A 16,160-nucleotide genomic window follows, 5' to 3' on the forward strand; every position below is an offset into this window, starting at 1 on the left:
TGCATATCGATATATAGTGTGCATATAGTATTTGTTTATTTGTGCAACAGCCGTCGAGTGAGTTGACAGTGTAATGAAATGTGTGCAACAACTAAAACAACAACAACGATATACTAACAACCTGTTGTTGTAGCTGGCAAAGCGTTAACAATAAATAAAGGCGAAAACAATAGCAGCAATAACAACAACAACAACCAGAACAACAACAACAACATCACTTGACTGTACAACAATGAGCAGAGAAGGTAAGCCAGTTTTTTAGCCCACAATCGTTAATACAAACAAACACACACACATAAACACACACACACACATGCATATATTTTAGCGCATTTATTGGCATCAATTTTATTTGGCTTAAACTTAAACTTTTGATTAAGTGCAAGTGTCAATGATATAAACTACTCGTAGAATTGTCTCTAAATAACAAGCTAAATAACACACTCTATAACTAAGGTCATTTCCGTAACTAGCTTGAACTCTGCACTGTTGGCTTAAATATATATATATGAATATATACATATGTATCTGATTGCGTGGGCTCGAAAAGCGAATTCTCAATGGATTCGCCAGTTGACCGTGAAAAGGCCAAGTCGATTCCAAGTTTTTGCTTCTCTTTTTTTTGCCTTTTATGAGCATGATTCGGTTGTATTTTTTTTTTGTCTCCATTTCTGTTTCATTTTCTGCTTCTCATTCAGTGCTTATGTCATTTGGTTAAGATTTGTCAGCGCAGCGGAAATCCAACAGCTGTTCATGCAATCCGCATCCCAAACTCAACTTAAGTGCAGGAAATTAACATTAACTTGGCTACCACAATGACAACGACAACAACGTCGACTTTTGGCCAATTGCACATGTTGTTTGAGCCCAATTGGGCAGCTGGTCCAAGCCATTTGTCTATTGATAATTGTCAACTGCTGCTGCGCCTTAAAAAGCGCCAACTAACAATTCAGTTTTCAGTTTTCCTGCATTAGACTGACAAATAAGTAAAGTCAAATTAATTGACTTAAAAAAATGTTGCACTCTTCCTACTTATATAAAAAATCAAACTAACTATTCAAACTAGTTTTAATGAATGCTGTTATTAATCAAAGGCTGTTATATTTATATGATACATATTTGAAATTGATATTAATCACATAATAATAAATGTGGCAGTTTTCTGGCTTGGTTTTTTATTTAAAATAATATAAAATGTAATAAAATAACTCCAAATTTTATGGATCTTATTTCTGATATAATTTATCTTGTTATAAATCACATAAAATTTAAAATAATTTTTTTGTTGCATATTTTAATCTAATTTTTTAGTGATATTGAATAAAATTAAATATATATTATATATTAAAGTAATTAAAGTAAATTTATAAAGTAACAAAACAATGAAACAAAACAATAAATTCTAAATAAAATCATCTATTTTGACAATCTCTCAATTTTTTATGAAGTCTCATTTATTTGCACTAAACTATCATATCTTTTTCCATCTAAGTGTATAGGGTATTATAATATGATTACATCTTAGCTAATCTATTTATAATACAGTCCAAGCGAAATGTATCTTTCAAGTCGCTTGAGATATTATCATAATTTAATACATAATCTAAAAGACAATAGACGCATTAAAGAGATGATTCAGTTTAGTAGCAGTAATAGTTATTGTGGTTGTTGTTGTTGGTTTTGTGGTTGTTGCTGTATTTGTAATGGTTACCTCACAATTTCTTAGCGTTCCACTGTGCAGCCCACTGTGCATAACAGAACAGGCTTTTGGGATTTTTGGATATTTGTATATTTGGAGTCTGCGGCAAAGTGAGGCAAAGTCAAAGCTAAAGCCGCAACACCGCTGGCAACGTTTTTATTATTTTATTTTATTTTTTCCTCTTTTTATGATAAAAAAAGCAGCGTTGCTTGGCGCACGCCATTTCATGCCACACTGTGGCACACAATCGAATAAAAGTAGTGGCAACAGCAAACTAGAAATTCAAAACCAACGCTAGCGGCAAACATTTTGTCTTTTTTTCTTTATTTTTGTGTTTTTAGTTGATGACAATGTTTTGATAATACTTAAATTTGTTGCTTTTATTCGTTTTTGGGGTCAAGCCATTGGACATAACTGTTTACACGCTTACAATTGTATAGAGTATGTCAGTAGTCGTATATATACTCGTATCTGGGGTCACGTTCATCTTCGGCGACAATTTAAAGCGAAAGTTGCATAACTACAATTTGGGACTGGTTTTGTACCACGCTGCGTATGCGCATTTTAATATATTAAACACGTAAAACGATCATTAAACAGTTGAAATTTTATGCAAATACTTAGACAAGCAAAAAGCACAAATCAATCAATGCTAATCACTATTTTAAAATACCTATATATGTGTGGTATTTAATTATGTATATTCGATAAATACAACGACTTGTGTAATCATTTCGTCTTCGTTTTAAGTTTCTTTGAAGAAAAGCCATATAAATAAACGAGGGCCAATAATTAACATCTCTGTTCGATAAGTTTTCTCATTATATTAGATAGTTAAACCTGTATAGTGTCATCGCTAGCCTTGACTTTAAAGTGTATTAAAATTAAATTGAAATTATAAAATCAAAAACTTAAAAGACTTTCGTTAATGCAATCGATATATTTTAATTTATTTAATTAAAATTAATTAAAAGCAGTTCCACAAAAGTAATTTAATAATAAATAAAATAAAATCAAATTAAGAAAAATAGTTTGAATTACAAATTAAAAAATGCATTTTTGTTAAATTAAAAACTAAAACTAATAAGAAAAAAATAAAATTTAACATTTTAAAGCTTGATAGTATATATATAGACAATTTCTAATAGTTACAACTACTTGAGCAAACCTCGCACACACCATTAAGAGCAGTTCTACAAAAATGATTGGAAATTCCAAATAATATCAAATTGGAAAAAATTGTTTGAACTACAAATCTAAAAATACATTTTTAGTACATTTAAAAATAAAACTGATTTGAAAAAAAAATCAATATTTCATAGCTTGAAAGTTTATATATACAATTTCTAATATTGACAACTTCTTTGACGAACCTCGCACACACACGCAACTGCATAATTATTAAAACCATTTAAAACTGATACGTTGTAACTTTCATTTGACATTTGGAAGCTGCTCTGACTTGGCCATAATTTGCAGTCAATGCAATTGAAATGCCTCGACTGAAACTGAAACTTGGAAAAAGAGACAGACAGACAGACAGACAGACGGATGGACAGACTGGCAAAGATGATGATTTCAACACGTAATTAATGTCTGGTGTCATTGAATGCCAATTACATTTCTCATTCCAAATGCCAAAGGAATCAAACACACAACTATTAATATAGATTTGTTTTTGCCATCGATAATGTTTATTTATTTAAGTTAGGAGCAGAATAAGAATTAATATTACATTCCAATTTGATGGCCTTGTGATGCTTTTAGCTATTCTGTGACATCTTGACTGACAATTAAACTAGACTACAATATAATTGTTCACCTTTTCTAAAACTTCAAACAGCCATAACTTTGCAAAAACTTGACCGATTTTAATGCGGAATATTATTTTGATGATTATTTGGCCTATAAATTGATTCTGCATCAAAATTTTATTCACTTAAAAAATTTCATTTTTTGGTCATCACTGTAAATTTTTTCCATACCTACCCCTTGACACTTTATCTCAAACTTCAAACAGTCATAACTTTGCCAAAACTTAACAGATTTTAATGCGGAATACCATTTTGATCATTATTTGGCCTATTTATTGATACTGCATCAAAATTTTACTAACTTAAAAAATCTCATTTTTTGGTCATCACTGTGCATTTTTTCCATACTTACCCCTTAACACTTTTTCTAAAACTTCAAACAGCCATAACTTTGCCAAAACTTTACCGATTTTCATGAGGAATACCATTCTGATCATTACTTGGCCTCTAAATAAATTCTGCATCAAAATATTATACACTAAAAAAATTTCATTTTTGGTCATCACTGTGAATTTTTTCCATACATACCCCTTGACACTTTATCTCAAACTTCAAACAGTCATAACTTTGCCAAAACTTGACCGATTTTCATTCGGAATATCATTTTGATCATTATTTGCCCTATAAATTAATTCTGCATTAAAATTTTATTCACTTAGAAAATCTGAATTTTTCGACGGGCTTCGATTTTGTGTATTAAATGCTTTTTTCGAATCAGAGGATCAGCACCTTTCATTTGATTGTACACTCTGCAAGTTATCGTTGTTTTTATGCTGTTCAGTCGTTGTTATCAAATTGAATGCCAGAATTGTGCGATTATTGTGAACGCTTTTAGCACAGGAAAAAATAAAAGCTGGCACTATTAATTAATGGAAATGTCTGGCGGATTAGAATACTCGTATCGTATCGGCTTCCAACTGGGCAGCATTCTCTCCTTGAGCAGCTGCAAATTCAAATCCAAATCCAAAGCCGAAGTCGAAGCCGATGCCGAAGCCAACGAGCGTGGGAAACTCATGAAATGGCCGCGACTCACAACTTGCAACATGCGGATCTGGCAATTGGAATTGGCCAAGTTGCTGGCCATGTGGACGTGGATGTGGATGTTTGGACCACTGCATGAGTTTGCATATGTGAGACGGCTCGGCATGGATATTATGTGGTTTTTTTTGCTGTTGTTGTTGTTTTTGGCGCGTCAAGTGCACAGTGTTGGAAAATGTGGCCAGTTGGCATTGCCAATGTGCCGTTATATTGTGCAATTAAAGCGAATTTCTACACACACACACACCGCACAACAGTTCCAGACATCGTTCAATTAAAACCCTAATATAACCGCATATATCTAATAGGTAAATACACACAAGCACACACTCTAACACACACATGTACACTTATGTATGCATGTGTGCGTGCATTTGGCGGCCTCATAAACACTTATGCTACAATTGTCTTACCCTGCACCCATTGAAAATTGCCAAAAAGGGAGTATTGTAGTTATTTCCAATTTTATGTTGCATATACTAAAATGTTTTATTGATCTGATAAAGTATACAAAATATATTTTAAAAAAATTTTTAACTGTCGATTTCATTTTTATCTTTGAGACAATAGGAACTAAATGTTTCCAAGTAGGAATAAATGATTTCTGCATGATATATACTCCAATCTTAATTAACAAATATTTTTATATTTTATTCTCTTAATTTAAAGACTATATGAGTATATGAAAATTTCTTTTATTCCTAAGCTACCTAAAATTTAAGTTTTTATCTACATCTTAAAATTGTATTAAATTTTTAATATTATTTTCCATTTCAAATTTTATTGTCTTTATTCAGAGAGAATTAAAAATGAAAAGTTTTAGGTTATATAATTTTGTTTAACATAAAAACTCAATTTTATGATCTTTATTCTTATTATTATTATTTTAATTTATATTATTATTTATTTTAGATTATATTTATTGTTGACTGGTCATAGCTGATAATAATGAGATTAATTAATTATTTTTGTACAGAAATGTATTTAAATATTATAAGAAGAAAAACTGCAAGACAAGTTGCAGAGTAGCTTGTAGTCATGCATACTCTATTTAAGTTCTCTTACTTGTTGTTGTTCTTCTGGCTGTTATTGTGGCTTAAACCACTTGCTCATTGCAGATTTACTCACAGCCGAAAAACAAAAGTTATAACGGTGCAGTCGTTGCCTCGTCTCTCTTCCTCTCACTCCCCTCTCTCTGTCTCTCTCTTCAGCCTCCCCCTTTGGCTTAAAAGTGGGCATTAATTTATGCCGATGCTTCGACTGGCGAACAGGTTTACGTTCTTGCCGCATTGTTTTGACTGTTGCCGCCGGTTGGTTGCCATTTAGACCGTGCAACACACTCATAGTTTTTGGTAGAGGTGGGGAATTAAGTTGGGTTTCTGCTGGGTGGTGTGAGAGGAGGGGGGGTAGTACTTAGAACCGTTTGCCGCCGCCAGTTACAGTTACAGTTTGGTGTTTGTGCGGCTAAGTGAAACACTTGGGAAGATCTCTATATCTTTCTCTATCTGTATCTTTATCTCCATCTCTATCAGTTCTTTCTGCCCCAAGGCGCAACATAATGCGACAACACAGCGCATTCTGCTTCATAATGCAAATTGTAATTCAAGTGTAATTTATGTCAACTCAGAGGAATACGAGTATATATAATTATACGAGTGTATTATAATAGATATCTGTATTTCTAAACAGGCAATTATTCATGTAAATACATAGTTACAAGCTGCATAGAGTATTATTTTAATTCTATATTTTACTCTACGATTTAAATATATAGCTGTAATATTTATAGAAGGATAGAAAAAAATTTAATACTCTTTATTAATTTTTTAACGTGTGATTTTTAAATTAATCTATTTACATATTTTCATATTTACATATTTAAAGAGTGTTATTTAATTCTATTCTTTATTCGACGATTTAAATTAAAAGCTGGAATATTTCTAGATTCGAAGATGAAATTTTGCGCTTTTTTTTTATTCAACGGATAATTTTTAAAATAATCTGTTTACATATTTTCAAGATGGATAGAAAATAGACTGTTTCACATTTACTATTTACATTTACTATAATGAATTTTCAATTTTTTACTTATTAATTTTAATGTTATTTAGATTCTTAAAATAAGAGAAAAACTAATATTTTTGGTGTCATAATGTATGGATATTTTTAGTTTGTACACATTCATAAAAATATTTATTATGTTATTATGTTAAATTTATTAAGTTACAGAGTATTTACCAGTCGTTAACACTCGATTCGTGTGCACTTACTTTTAGGGTCTATTGCTCCTGCTGTGCCGCAGTTAATGCCATCTCTTTGGTCAATTGTTTGGCCTAGTCAAAGTCGAGGGTCTTAAAAAAAGCAAGCCAAAAATGGGGCTTACTCGATGGGGGCAGTCTTTGATGTTTTTCTTCGACTGCTTCTTGTTGTTTTCTGTTAACCAAAAGGCTTACACTTTTTGGACCAAAAAAAGCGCAGACTGATTGAAATTAATGTAGCAAACGTGACGCAGTTTTCCCTTTAACCTCACATCTGTATCTGTATTTGTTTATAGATACATATGTATCTACAAGTAGTATCTACAATTCGAGACTCCATCTGTGGCAGCTGTCAACGGCTTCATTTGCGAGTTGCCACAGAAGTTGCAAGTACGCATAGAACCTGGCCAAATCGAAATAAAATACGCCAAAAATGTTGAGTGAGTTTGCCAAAAAAAAAATAAAAAACCGCAAAGAAAGAAATTGAAAACAAAACAAAAAAAAAGATCAAGGCAAAAGGGAAACGAAATTGGGGGTGGAAGTGGGCAAAGGGAGAGGGGAAGGAAAGAGGAAGGGGGCTTTTGGCCATAAAGCCAACTTTCTCCGCACGAGTGTTGAGATTTAATATTGTTTACCCACAATAATAACAACAACAACAACAACAACTGCAAAAACAAGCACAACAAAAAGCAATTGTAGACAGACCTTTTGACTTGGCCAATTCTTTTTGGCCAAGCACTGATTTTAATGGCTTACAATCATAAAGAAAAAATGCTAGAAATTAATAAAGCAAATACACACAAATATTTTTATATATATAATAATATATCGCACTTTCATCGCCCTTTGTAGCCTTTGGGCGCACTTGGCGCTTATTAATTTCTGAAGCTGTTACCGTTAACCAACTTGTTGTTGTTGTTTGTTGTTGTATTTTTGTTGCTTCGTTTTAGCCCAAAAAGATTAGCCGCAACAACGACGTGAGCAAGCGTTTATGGCTAGAAAGTGCCATACTGTTGTAGTTGTTGCTGTTGTTTTAGTTGTAGTTGTTGCTGTAGGTTGTGTGCTTGTTGTTGTTGTGGTTGTGGTTGTTGTCAAAATATTTTGCCAGCTGACCGTGCTATTTAAATGTTGCTTGGAAGCTTCGCAAGAAATTGTCAAGACACTGGGACGACAGCAGTTGGCAAACAGCGAAAAGCTATGCACAGTGGTTGAAAATACTAAGAAAAGTGGCGCTCAACAAATGTATTGTAAAGAAAAACACTGATATTAACTCAAAAATAACTCATATAAAATTTGTTTTCCATTATTAAGACATTTTAATTTTTTTTAAAATGCACAGACAAGAAATTTTTATATTTTAATAATAAAAAAAAAACATAAAATTAAGATCAGAGAAAAATTTACATAATCTTTTAAGTTTTTAGACGAATTAATAATTGAGATTAGAACTAAACGAAATAACTAAAGGCTCGATAATTATTTTATTTTTTCCGAGAATTTATCTATAAAAGCAAGCTAATTACAGCCGAAACACAAATACTAGATTTACAAATGGATTTTATATTGATAAATGTTTTTAAGTGTTTTTTCCCATCTTCATTGGCTAATCTACAAAATTTTTTAAAAACAAATTTATTTACGAAATTTTTTTAATAACAAATTTATTTATTGATTTCATTTTATAATATAAGAAATAATATGAAATATAGAATTTAATAGTATTAAATTAATACACATTACTAAAAGTATTATGCAACTATTTAATATCTAAATTTTAGATTAATAAAATATATATTTTTCATAAAGTATTTATTTTAAATTCTACCTAATTTGCGACTTCATGCCACTGTGCAGCGCACAGAACAATTTTAAACGCTGCTCATTTTTCAAAGTTGCGGCCTCTTTGGCCCAATATGTTTGCAAGACTTGTGTTTGTGAGTGTGTGTGTGTGTGTGTGTGTGTTGGGGTTGTGTGAGTGTTTTTAATAGCCAGCAGGGTTAAAAATTTAATGGAAAAACGTTTTAATAAATCAGTTAAGTGGTCTTGCCGCTTTTTTGCGGCTAATTACACGCATTAGTGTTGGCCATGCCAATCCAGAGAAATCCCTGGCACAGTCCAGAGTAGACCAGGCCAAGAGTAGAGAGAGAGAGAGAGATGGGACGCATTAACAACCGCGTTCATGTCCCCAACAAAAATAGAAGAAAAAAAAAAGAAAACTCTTTGGATATTCGTATTACGAAGCTGGACAATGTAAAGCTGCCCATGCAGCGCGTAATTTAGCAATTAAAAGCGATTAGCGCACAGTCAGCTACTTAACGTCTTCCCAGTTTCCAGTTCCCAGATTCCAGACCGAGTCTTTAATCGGGGGGCTCCCAAGTGGCGTTGAAGCCACTTGAGTAGCCCAAGTTGAAGTCGTAGTCGCAGCAATCGTTAAATGTTGCCATCAAATGTTATGCTGATTATTGAAAACATGTTGCCAGCGACATAAACTGTTGCATTCCGACTCGTTTCAGCAATTCTCTAATGAAAATTTATTGTCTAGACTCGAGAATTTAGACACTAAACTGTTCCGAAATGTGATTCCATTTGAAATGTGCGGAAGTGAAATCGTTTGGAAATTCCAAAGCGACAACTCGTTAAAAATTTAATAGATTTTCAAAGCGATTAAAATGTAACTTAGAAAAACCTTGTTATTTATACATTGTGTTGTTTCAGTTCCATTTGTTTCACAAAGTTTCAAGTTTTTTTAATGTTGAAAGTATTTTCTAAGGTATACTTTTGATATAAATCAAGATCTACATTAATTATGAATGAAAATGTTCATAAGGCTGTTTCTGTTTGGATTCCAATCGTTCCAGATTTTTGAAAACTTTAAAATTCTTGCTTTAATTAAAGTGTTTCATTTCCAATCGCTTACTAAAACAACACTACTAAACAACAAGACTACTGTTTGCGCACTTCCGTTTCCAAACATTCCAGAAATATTGAAATTTAAAAAAATGAAATACATCAACATTTTTTATTCTTAATTTGAATTTAAAATAATTGTTCGAATCCAAGCGTTCCCTAAGACCACATTTAACATTTAGGCTTAAGAAAATGCTCTAATCAACACTGAGGTCAATTGCAAGCAAGAGGATGGCAATTTATACACAACAAGTGTTCCATTCCATTCGTTCCATATGACTTAATATAATTTTTAGCTTAATAAATGCAATAAATTTAACACTTTCATTTCATATAAACAAAAGAAAGACATTTTACGCTTAAAGTGTTTCATTTCCATGCGTTCCTCAAGCAAGTATTTGAATATTTGTATAAAAAAGCATTAATAACACTGTAAAAACCTTTAAAACCGCAATAAACTTGTTATCGAGTCAACAAGTGTTTCATTTCCATGCGTTTTCTAGACAAAATCGAATAGAAAAGTATTGAATGAAGTGTAATCAAATTGAATTTGTTGCCAGTTTTGTGGTCAGTTTACTGCTGAGTTATGCAAAGATTAATCGGGCTGCCATCAATGATTATTTTGTTTGTTTTTGGACTTTTTTTGGGTCAATATTGGCAACTGCATTTGGCCAAGTATTGTTGCTATGTTGTTGGCTCGTTTCGTTGGCATGTGAAAGGCACTGCAAGTTGTGAGTTGCAAGTTGCAAGTTGCACTCCCAGAGTGAATGCCTTGCACCAGTTTATGTGGGTTAACTGGGCCGCCCATAAATTGTGGCACCACAGCAGACTGGCAGAAGGAACAAACCAAGGAAGGGGAGGGGCTTTCTTAACTTTCTAAACCGCGCCCCAAAACGTTGTGGCAATGAAACAAACAAAACAAAAAAAAAACAGAGTCTTCCATGTCTTCAGTCAACCTTTATGACACTTGACCACAAAACTGGACTATGGAATGCATTTTTGTGGCCAAGTCATTGTTGTTGTTGTTGCTGGTATCACTTTAATTGTTAACTTGGCTTTTTTCCCACTTGGCCATAATGCAAATTGCTACAAATTAACTTCTCGTTGTGTTTTTTTTTTTTGTTTTTATATTGTTTCCATTTGGAGTTTTGGTGTTGGGTTGAGTTGGTTTTTCGTAACGACTTCCGTTGTTGGCTTTAACCCATTGTTGGCCACGGCCGGAAGCTCAGGTGCCGTTTCAAGAGCGAAAGTTGTGAAATCTTGCAAATATGGAAAGATATGGAGTAAAGTGGAGTGGGAGGAGAGGTAGGAAAATGGGAAACCCATGTAACAGCTTTACGAGGTGCTCATCGCTACCTGGACAGCTGGGAAAGCATAAATTCCATTCCTTGCACCGATTCCGAATGCTTTACGGCTTATTTATGCTGTTTATGCAGCGTTAAAGGTTATAACACATGCCAAGGCTTTATGCTTTATGCCCTATACAGCGGCCAAGGTAAATATGAGAGCAAAAACATTTTAATGGCATTCCATTTATATATTTACACTGCCAACGAAGATGAGAAGAGAGGGGACAGAAGGGAAAACATAAAGAAAAGTGCTGCCGGCTCCAAGGCAAATGTAAACCTAACACAACAAACCGAATAAAACCAAACCAAACCCCAAAACCGCATAAACAAATCGAAGTGTGCAGAGCGAGAGGGAGATAGAGAGGAAGAGTGTGAGGGAGAGGCAAATCAACGCATTGGGAGTTGCAAAAAGGCTTTTGATGCCCGCCAAGTGATAGAATTGGACATGGAGTCGGAGCTGGAGACTCGAAAGAGGGTCGGGGAGAGTGTCGGGAAGAGTCGGTAGTTTCGAGTTCCCAGTGACGACCACACACGCCTGCAAAAAAGGGCCCTCAATTCGATTTTTCATTTGACAATGAAAGGCAACGCCCACACCATAAATGTCCCTCGCCCATCAGTCTGACTACACTGATAAAAAAAAGGAGACATTTCTAAAATCAGTATAACAAAAATGTTGAATAAAAATGATATTAAAAAGTATAAATTTTATTTATTTTATTTTTTATTTAACATTTTTACATTTTATTAAAAATTAGGATTTAAATTTAAATTTTTGTATAAAAATAAGCATATTACTTATAATTATTTTATTCTTTTTTTATTCTTTTCCATTTTTAATTTGTTTTATTTTTTATCATTTCTGTTTTAATTTTAATTTTAAAGATATTTCTACTATTTTAATTTAACTTATGTCAACTGTTCTAAGTGCCACTAAATAAATAAACTAAAATATAATAATAGAAAAATGTATGGTTATAGAAAATCTTTTCTTTATTCAATTCAATGAATATAACATATATGTTTTGAATTAAATCTTGCCAGGCTTACATTTTTAAAATTAAAAAATATTAATTAATATTGTTAATAATATTTTAATAATAATTAATATTTTTAATATTTTAATTCAAAACATATATGTTTTTTTCAATGAATTGAATACAGAAAAGATTTTCTATAACCATAGATTTATCTGTTATTATATTAATTTAATATTTTTTTTTTAACAGAAAAAAAACAATTTAAGAGAACGATACAAAACAATACAATGCAAATAATTTATAGAAAGTTTGCTCTATTTTTTACAATTTTCAGTTGTCAAAGAACTTATTAGAATAAAATCCATAAAATAAACTTATTGTTTCAAGAATTTTTGTCTAAAAATATACTTCAAAAACCTAAAATTCCTTGTAAAAAAATAATGTCTTCTTGAAAAACAATTTTTTATATATGAATTTTTTGTATTTTATCAGTGTAGCTATGTGTGTGTCAGGTATGTGTGTCTGATGGGTATATGTGTGTATGTGTGTGAGCTTCTCCCTAGGCGCTAAAATCAACGCAACGAACTTGAAACATTTACTTGGTCTTCAGGTCCAGTTCAGTTCAGTTCAGCTCAGTTCAGTTCCCAACTGACAATTGTATCTCGATTTACCGCCAGGCAAATAGGAAAAGGACTTCAAGTTAAAATAATAATAAGTGGGCTGGGCAGACCAGTTTTAGTTTCAGTGTCAGTTCCAGTTTTAGACCCGATTCCATGCTGCAATCCCTGCATAGACAAACAGGCGGCAGCTTTGGCCAACGACACCCTTTAATTGGCCTAATCGAGACAATAACTCAATTTCTTATCAACAACAACACCCGTCAGCCGATAATAACATTCATTAAAAATTATTTTCACAACAGCATACATATATGCAATTGTGTGGTTTCTTTATACCCTGTATTTATTAAAAAATTTATGAATAATTTGGGGAGTACAGGTAAAGTGGAAGGTAAATGTTTATTTTAATATTGAAGGTCACAGTGGTCCAAAAAATATGCAAATTTACATATCAGCTTGTTATCTATTTTATTCAAAACAAACTGATAAGAAATTTGAATATTTTTTGCAGCACTAATGACCTTTAATATTGATATAAACGTTATTTTGCATAGCTATTAATTATTCTGATAATATCATAACAATCTCAAGATGCATAAAAAAAGATAATTATGTATATTTTTTTAACCAATCAAATATTAATATGGTATTTTTCTGATCATATTTAATTGCAAATTTCGAAACAATTGCAGAATAAACACAAAATTTATTTCAGAAATATTTTTCAAGTTTTTAATTTCAATTTTATACTTTTAATTATTATTTACATATTTTAAATTAAAATTTCTAATATATAAGCATTATAGATTTTTAAATGAGATTAAAATAAATAATATTTATAATTATAAAATTTTAATTGTAATTTGATTTTGTCGACTTTTTGACATTAAATAAATTCAATTATTATAATTTTAGAATTTTATACAAAATTTTAGTTTTTAAATAATATAAAGTTTGTTTTTTAATTTTAATATATTTTGCATATTTAATAATATATAATTTAATTTTATATAATATTTTATTGTCGACTTTTAGACATTAAATAAATTAATAAAATTTTATTACTTTGCCTTTTATAAAGTTAATATATTAATTTTAGAATTTTATACAAAATTTTATTTTTCAAGTGCATTCTATAGTGATACTCTTGTTAGGGTGTCTCAGAATCGAGTATAACTCAGAGTATCAGCCAGTTATAAAGTTCTTGGAAACAGTTTAAGTTTATTGCGTTGCAAGTAAAGGGAAACTGTGGCTATATGGAAAAGGGAAGCGGAAAGAGGGGAATAAGGGAAGTCATGGCAATTGTGAATGTGGAGTGTGTCATTGTCAGCTCGACTTGAGGGTCGACAAGGCCATAGGGTAAGGATAAAGGTACTGGTAACGGTAAAGCTAACGCTACGTGACCAAGTGACAAATTGCAACTGCAACTTCAATTTGCATGCCATGAACTTGAATGATATTCGAGTGGGTGCGGCATGCAACGTGCAACCAAATGTGGCACGTCAGGATCTTGCTGGTTGGTTCATGGTGCAACGAACTGTTAATCCAATTCCACACTCAGCACTCCAACAATCATAAAAATAATAATAAAAACTCAACTCGAAGTTATATAAATAAAATAAAGCTGACATTTACGCGAAGAATTGAGAATTGAGAATTGAGGCGTGGTTCTTGGCCTTATCAAGTGGTAAAGTTATTAGCTCGATCGCCTCTCCTCATGTTTATTTATGTTCATTTGTTTACAGTACTTGGCTGGGGACAGACCACGCCCATTAGCTGTATTTAAGATGATGATGTAGAAGAGGAAGAGGAAGAGAAGGAGAAGTGATGACTTCACTTTACATTCAACTGCTTAGCTGTCGAATTCTTAAAATAAACATTGAGTGTGAATACTGCTCGACTGGGATAATTTAATTAAAAATTTAAGCCTAGTATCATAAAAAGATATTCGAAACTTCAAGTGTTTTTTTTTAAGTGTTTAATATGCCTTTATTTTTAAATATTCAATTTTATATACTTTCTAAAATCAGAGTTTGCTTCTAAAATCACTTACACTTAATTACAGAAAAGGGCCTATTTATTTAATCTTATTTAAAAAAAAATATTTAAAACTTCAAGTGTTTTTGAAGTGTTGAAGAATTATTTATTTCCAAAAAATAAATATTCATGCTTTAAAGACTTAGCTGAACTCATTTCTACAAAAGAATATACCCTCTTAAAACAATCTTAATGAATTTCCTCCCGAGTAAAAATAAAATACGAAACTTCAGTACTTTCGAAGTGTTTAAAAACGATTTATTTCTGCAGATTCTAGAACTCTAAAGTGCTAAGCAAGTTAACAGATCTACAAGCGAAATTGCAAGCTCATCATATAGTTGCTTAACTATAGTTTAGTATTAGCAAAATCCACACACACACACACATTCACACATGGACGCATGAAAACATACATAAATGCAATCATAACTTTTGCACACTAATTAAAAGTTGAAAACTAACTAATAATTTCACACACGCGAGTCAGTGGCAAGTTAATTGCAACAAATCTGAAACATTTTCATGTTTTATTGTATTCACAGGCAGCCGCAACACTAGTGGGACTTTCTAGTGACAACATCGGTCCACATATAGACAACCAAAACTCAGAGAAGTCACCCCAAACACATATAGACGAAGAAGAAGACAAAAAGGAAACCAAAACATTCAGTTAAAGCAACAGATCCAACAAAATGCATGAACGACGCGTCAAAAAGTAAGAAAACAAAATACCAAACATAAATAAATTATTAAATAAACAAAGGTATAGTAAATAAAGTAGAATTTTTTGGTTTTAGACGTATTTTAAACACTCTTCATATGTATTAGAAATTTATGTAACAGTGGGGATATTTTCAAAAATATTATTATAGGATTGTAATTCATTATTTTTTTATAAATTAATATTTTTATAAAGCTATTATGATAAGAATATAACTAAAGGATTTTAGAAAGGTTTAAGAGATTAAAAATTAGCATTTTATATGATTTCTTAGCGTTCACAATCATTGTACAGATTAGCTACTATGCTAAATTACAATTAGTTATAACTAGACACAACTGTACCAAACTTCAGCCAAATATCTACAAAGGGAGACTAGTCCTCTTAGATGGGATGATAGGATATGGGGCTTAATTTATGTTCTTCATCAGTAGATGAGGATATTTACATATAGGTAATGATATAAGCATTTTATTCAGTGATAACGTTCACCATTCTGTAGTAAATCTGTGTTATTATAGGAAATTATATCATATTATATTATATCTTATAAGATTTTTTAGTGTTCCTAATCATTTTACAGATTAGCTACCATACTTAATTAAAACTAGTTATAGCTAGACACAACTGTACCAAATTTCAGCAAAATATCTACAAAGGGAGACTAGTTCTCTTAGATGGGATAAAAGGATATGGGGTTTTGTTTCTGTTCTTGAACAGTGGATGAAATTATTTACATA

General features: G+C 31.7%; 2 protein-coding genes across 3 annotated transcripts in view; one reads left to right on the top strand and one right to left on the bottom strand.

Moving 5' to 3' along the window:
• Nucleotides 1–16,160, top strand: part of LOC117789181 — a 21,281-nt gene continuing 5,121 nt past the window's right edge. Inside the window, exons 1-2 of one of the 2 annotated variants that reach the window (XM_034628264.1) lie at nt 1–245; nt 15,242–15,414. In XM_034628264.1, coding sequence (XP_034484155.1) covers nt 15,392–15,414 — 23 coding nt within the window. In that variant the 5' untranslated portion in view covers nt 1–245; nt 15,242–15,391. The remainder of the gene's footprint in view (nt 246–15,241; nt 15,415–16,160) is intronic. The other variant, XM_034628262.1, reaches the window with a different exon arrangement.
• Nucleotides 8,742–16,160, bottom strand: part of LOC117789180 — a 22,964-nt gene continuing 15,545 nt past the window's right edge. Inside the window, exon 4 of the mRNA XM_034628261.1 lies at nt 8,742–8,765. The gene's annotated coding sequence lies outside the window, so the exon portion shown is untranslated. The remainder of the gene's footprint in view (nt 8,766–16,160) is intronic.

The sequence above is a fragment of the Drosophila innubila genome (assembly GCF_004354385.1).
Source record: "Drosophila innubila isolate TH190305 chromosome 3L unlocalized genomic scaffold, UK_Dinn_1.0 0_D_3L, whole genome shotgun sequence".
NCBI lineage: Eukaryota > Metazoa > Arthropoda > Insecta > Diptera > Drosophilidae > Drosophila > Drosophila innubila.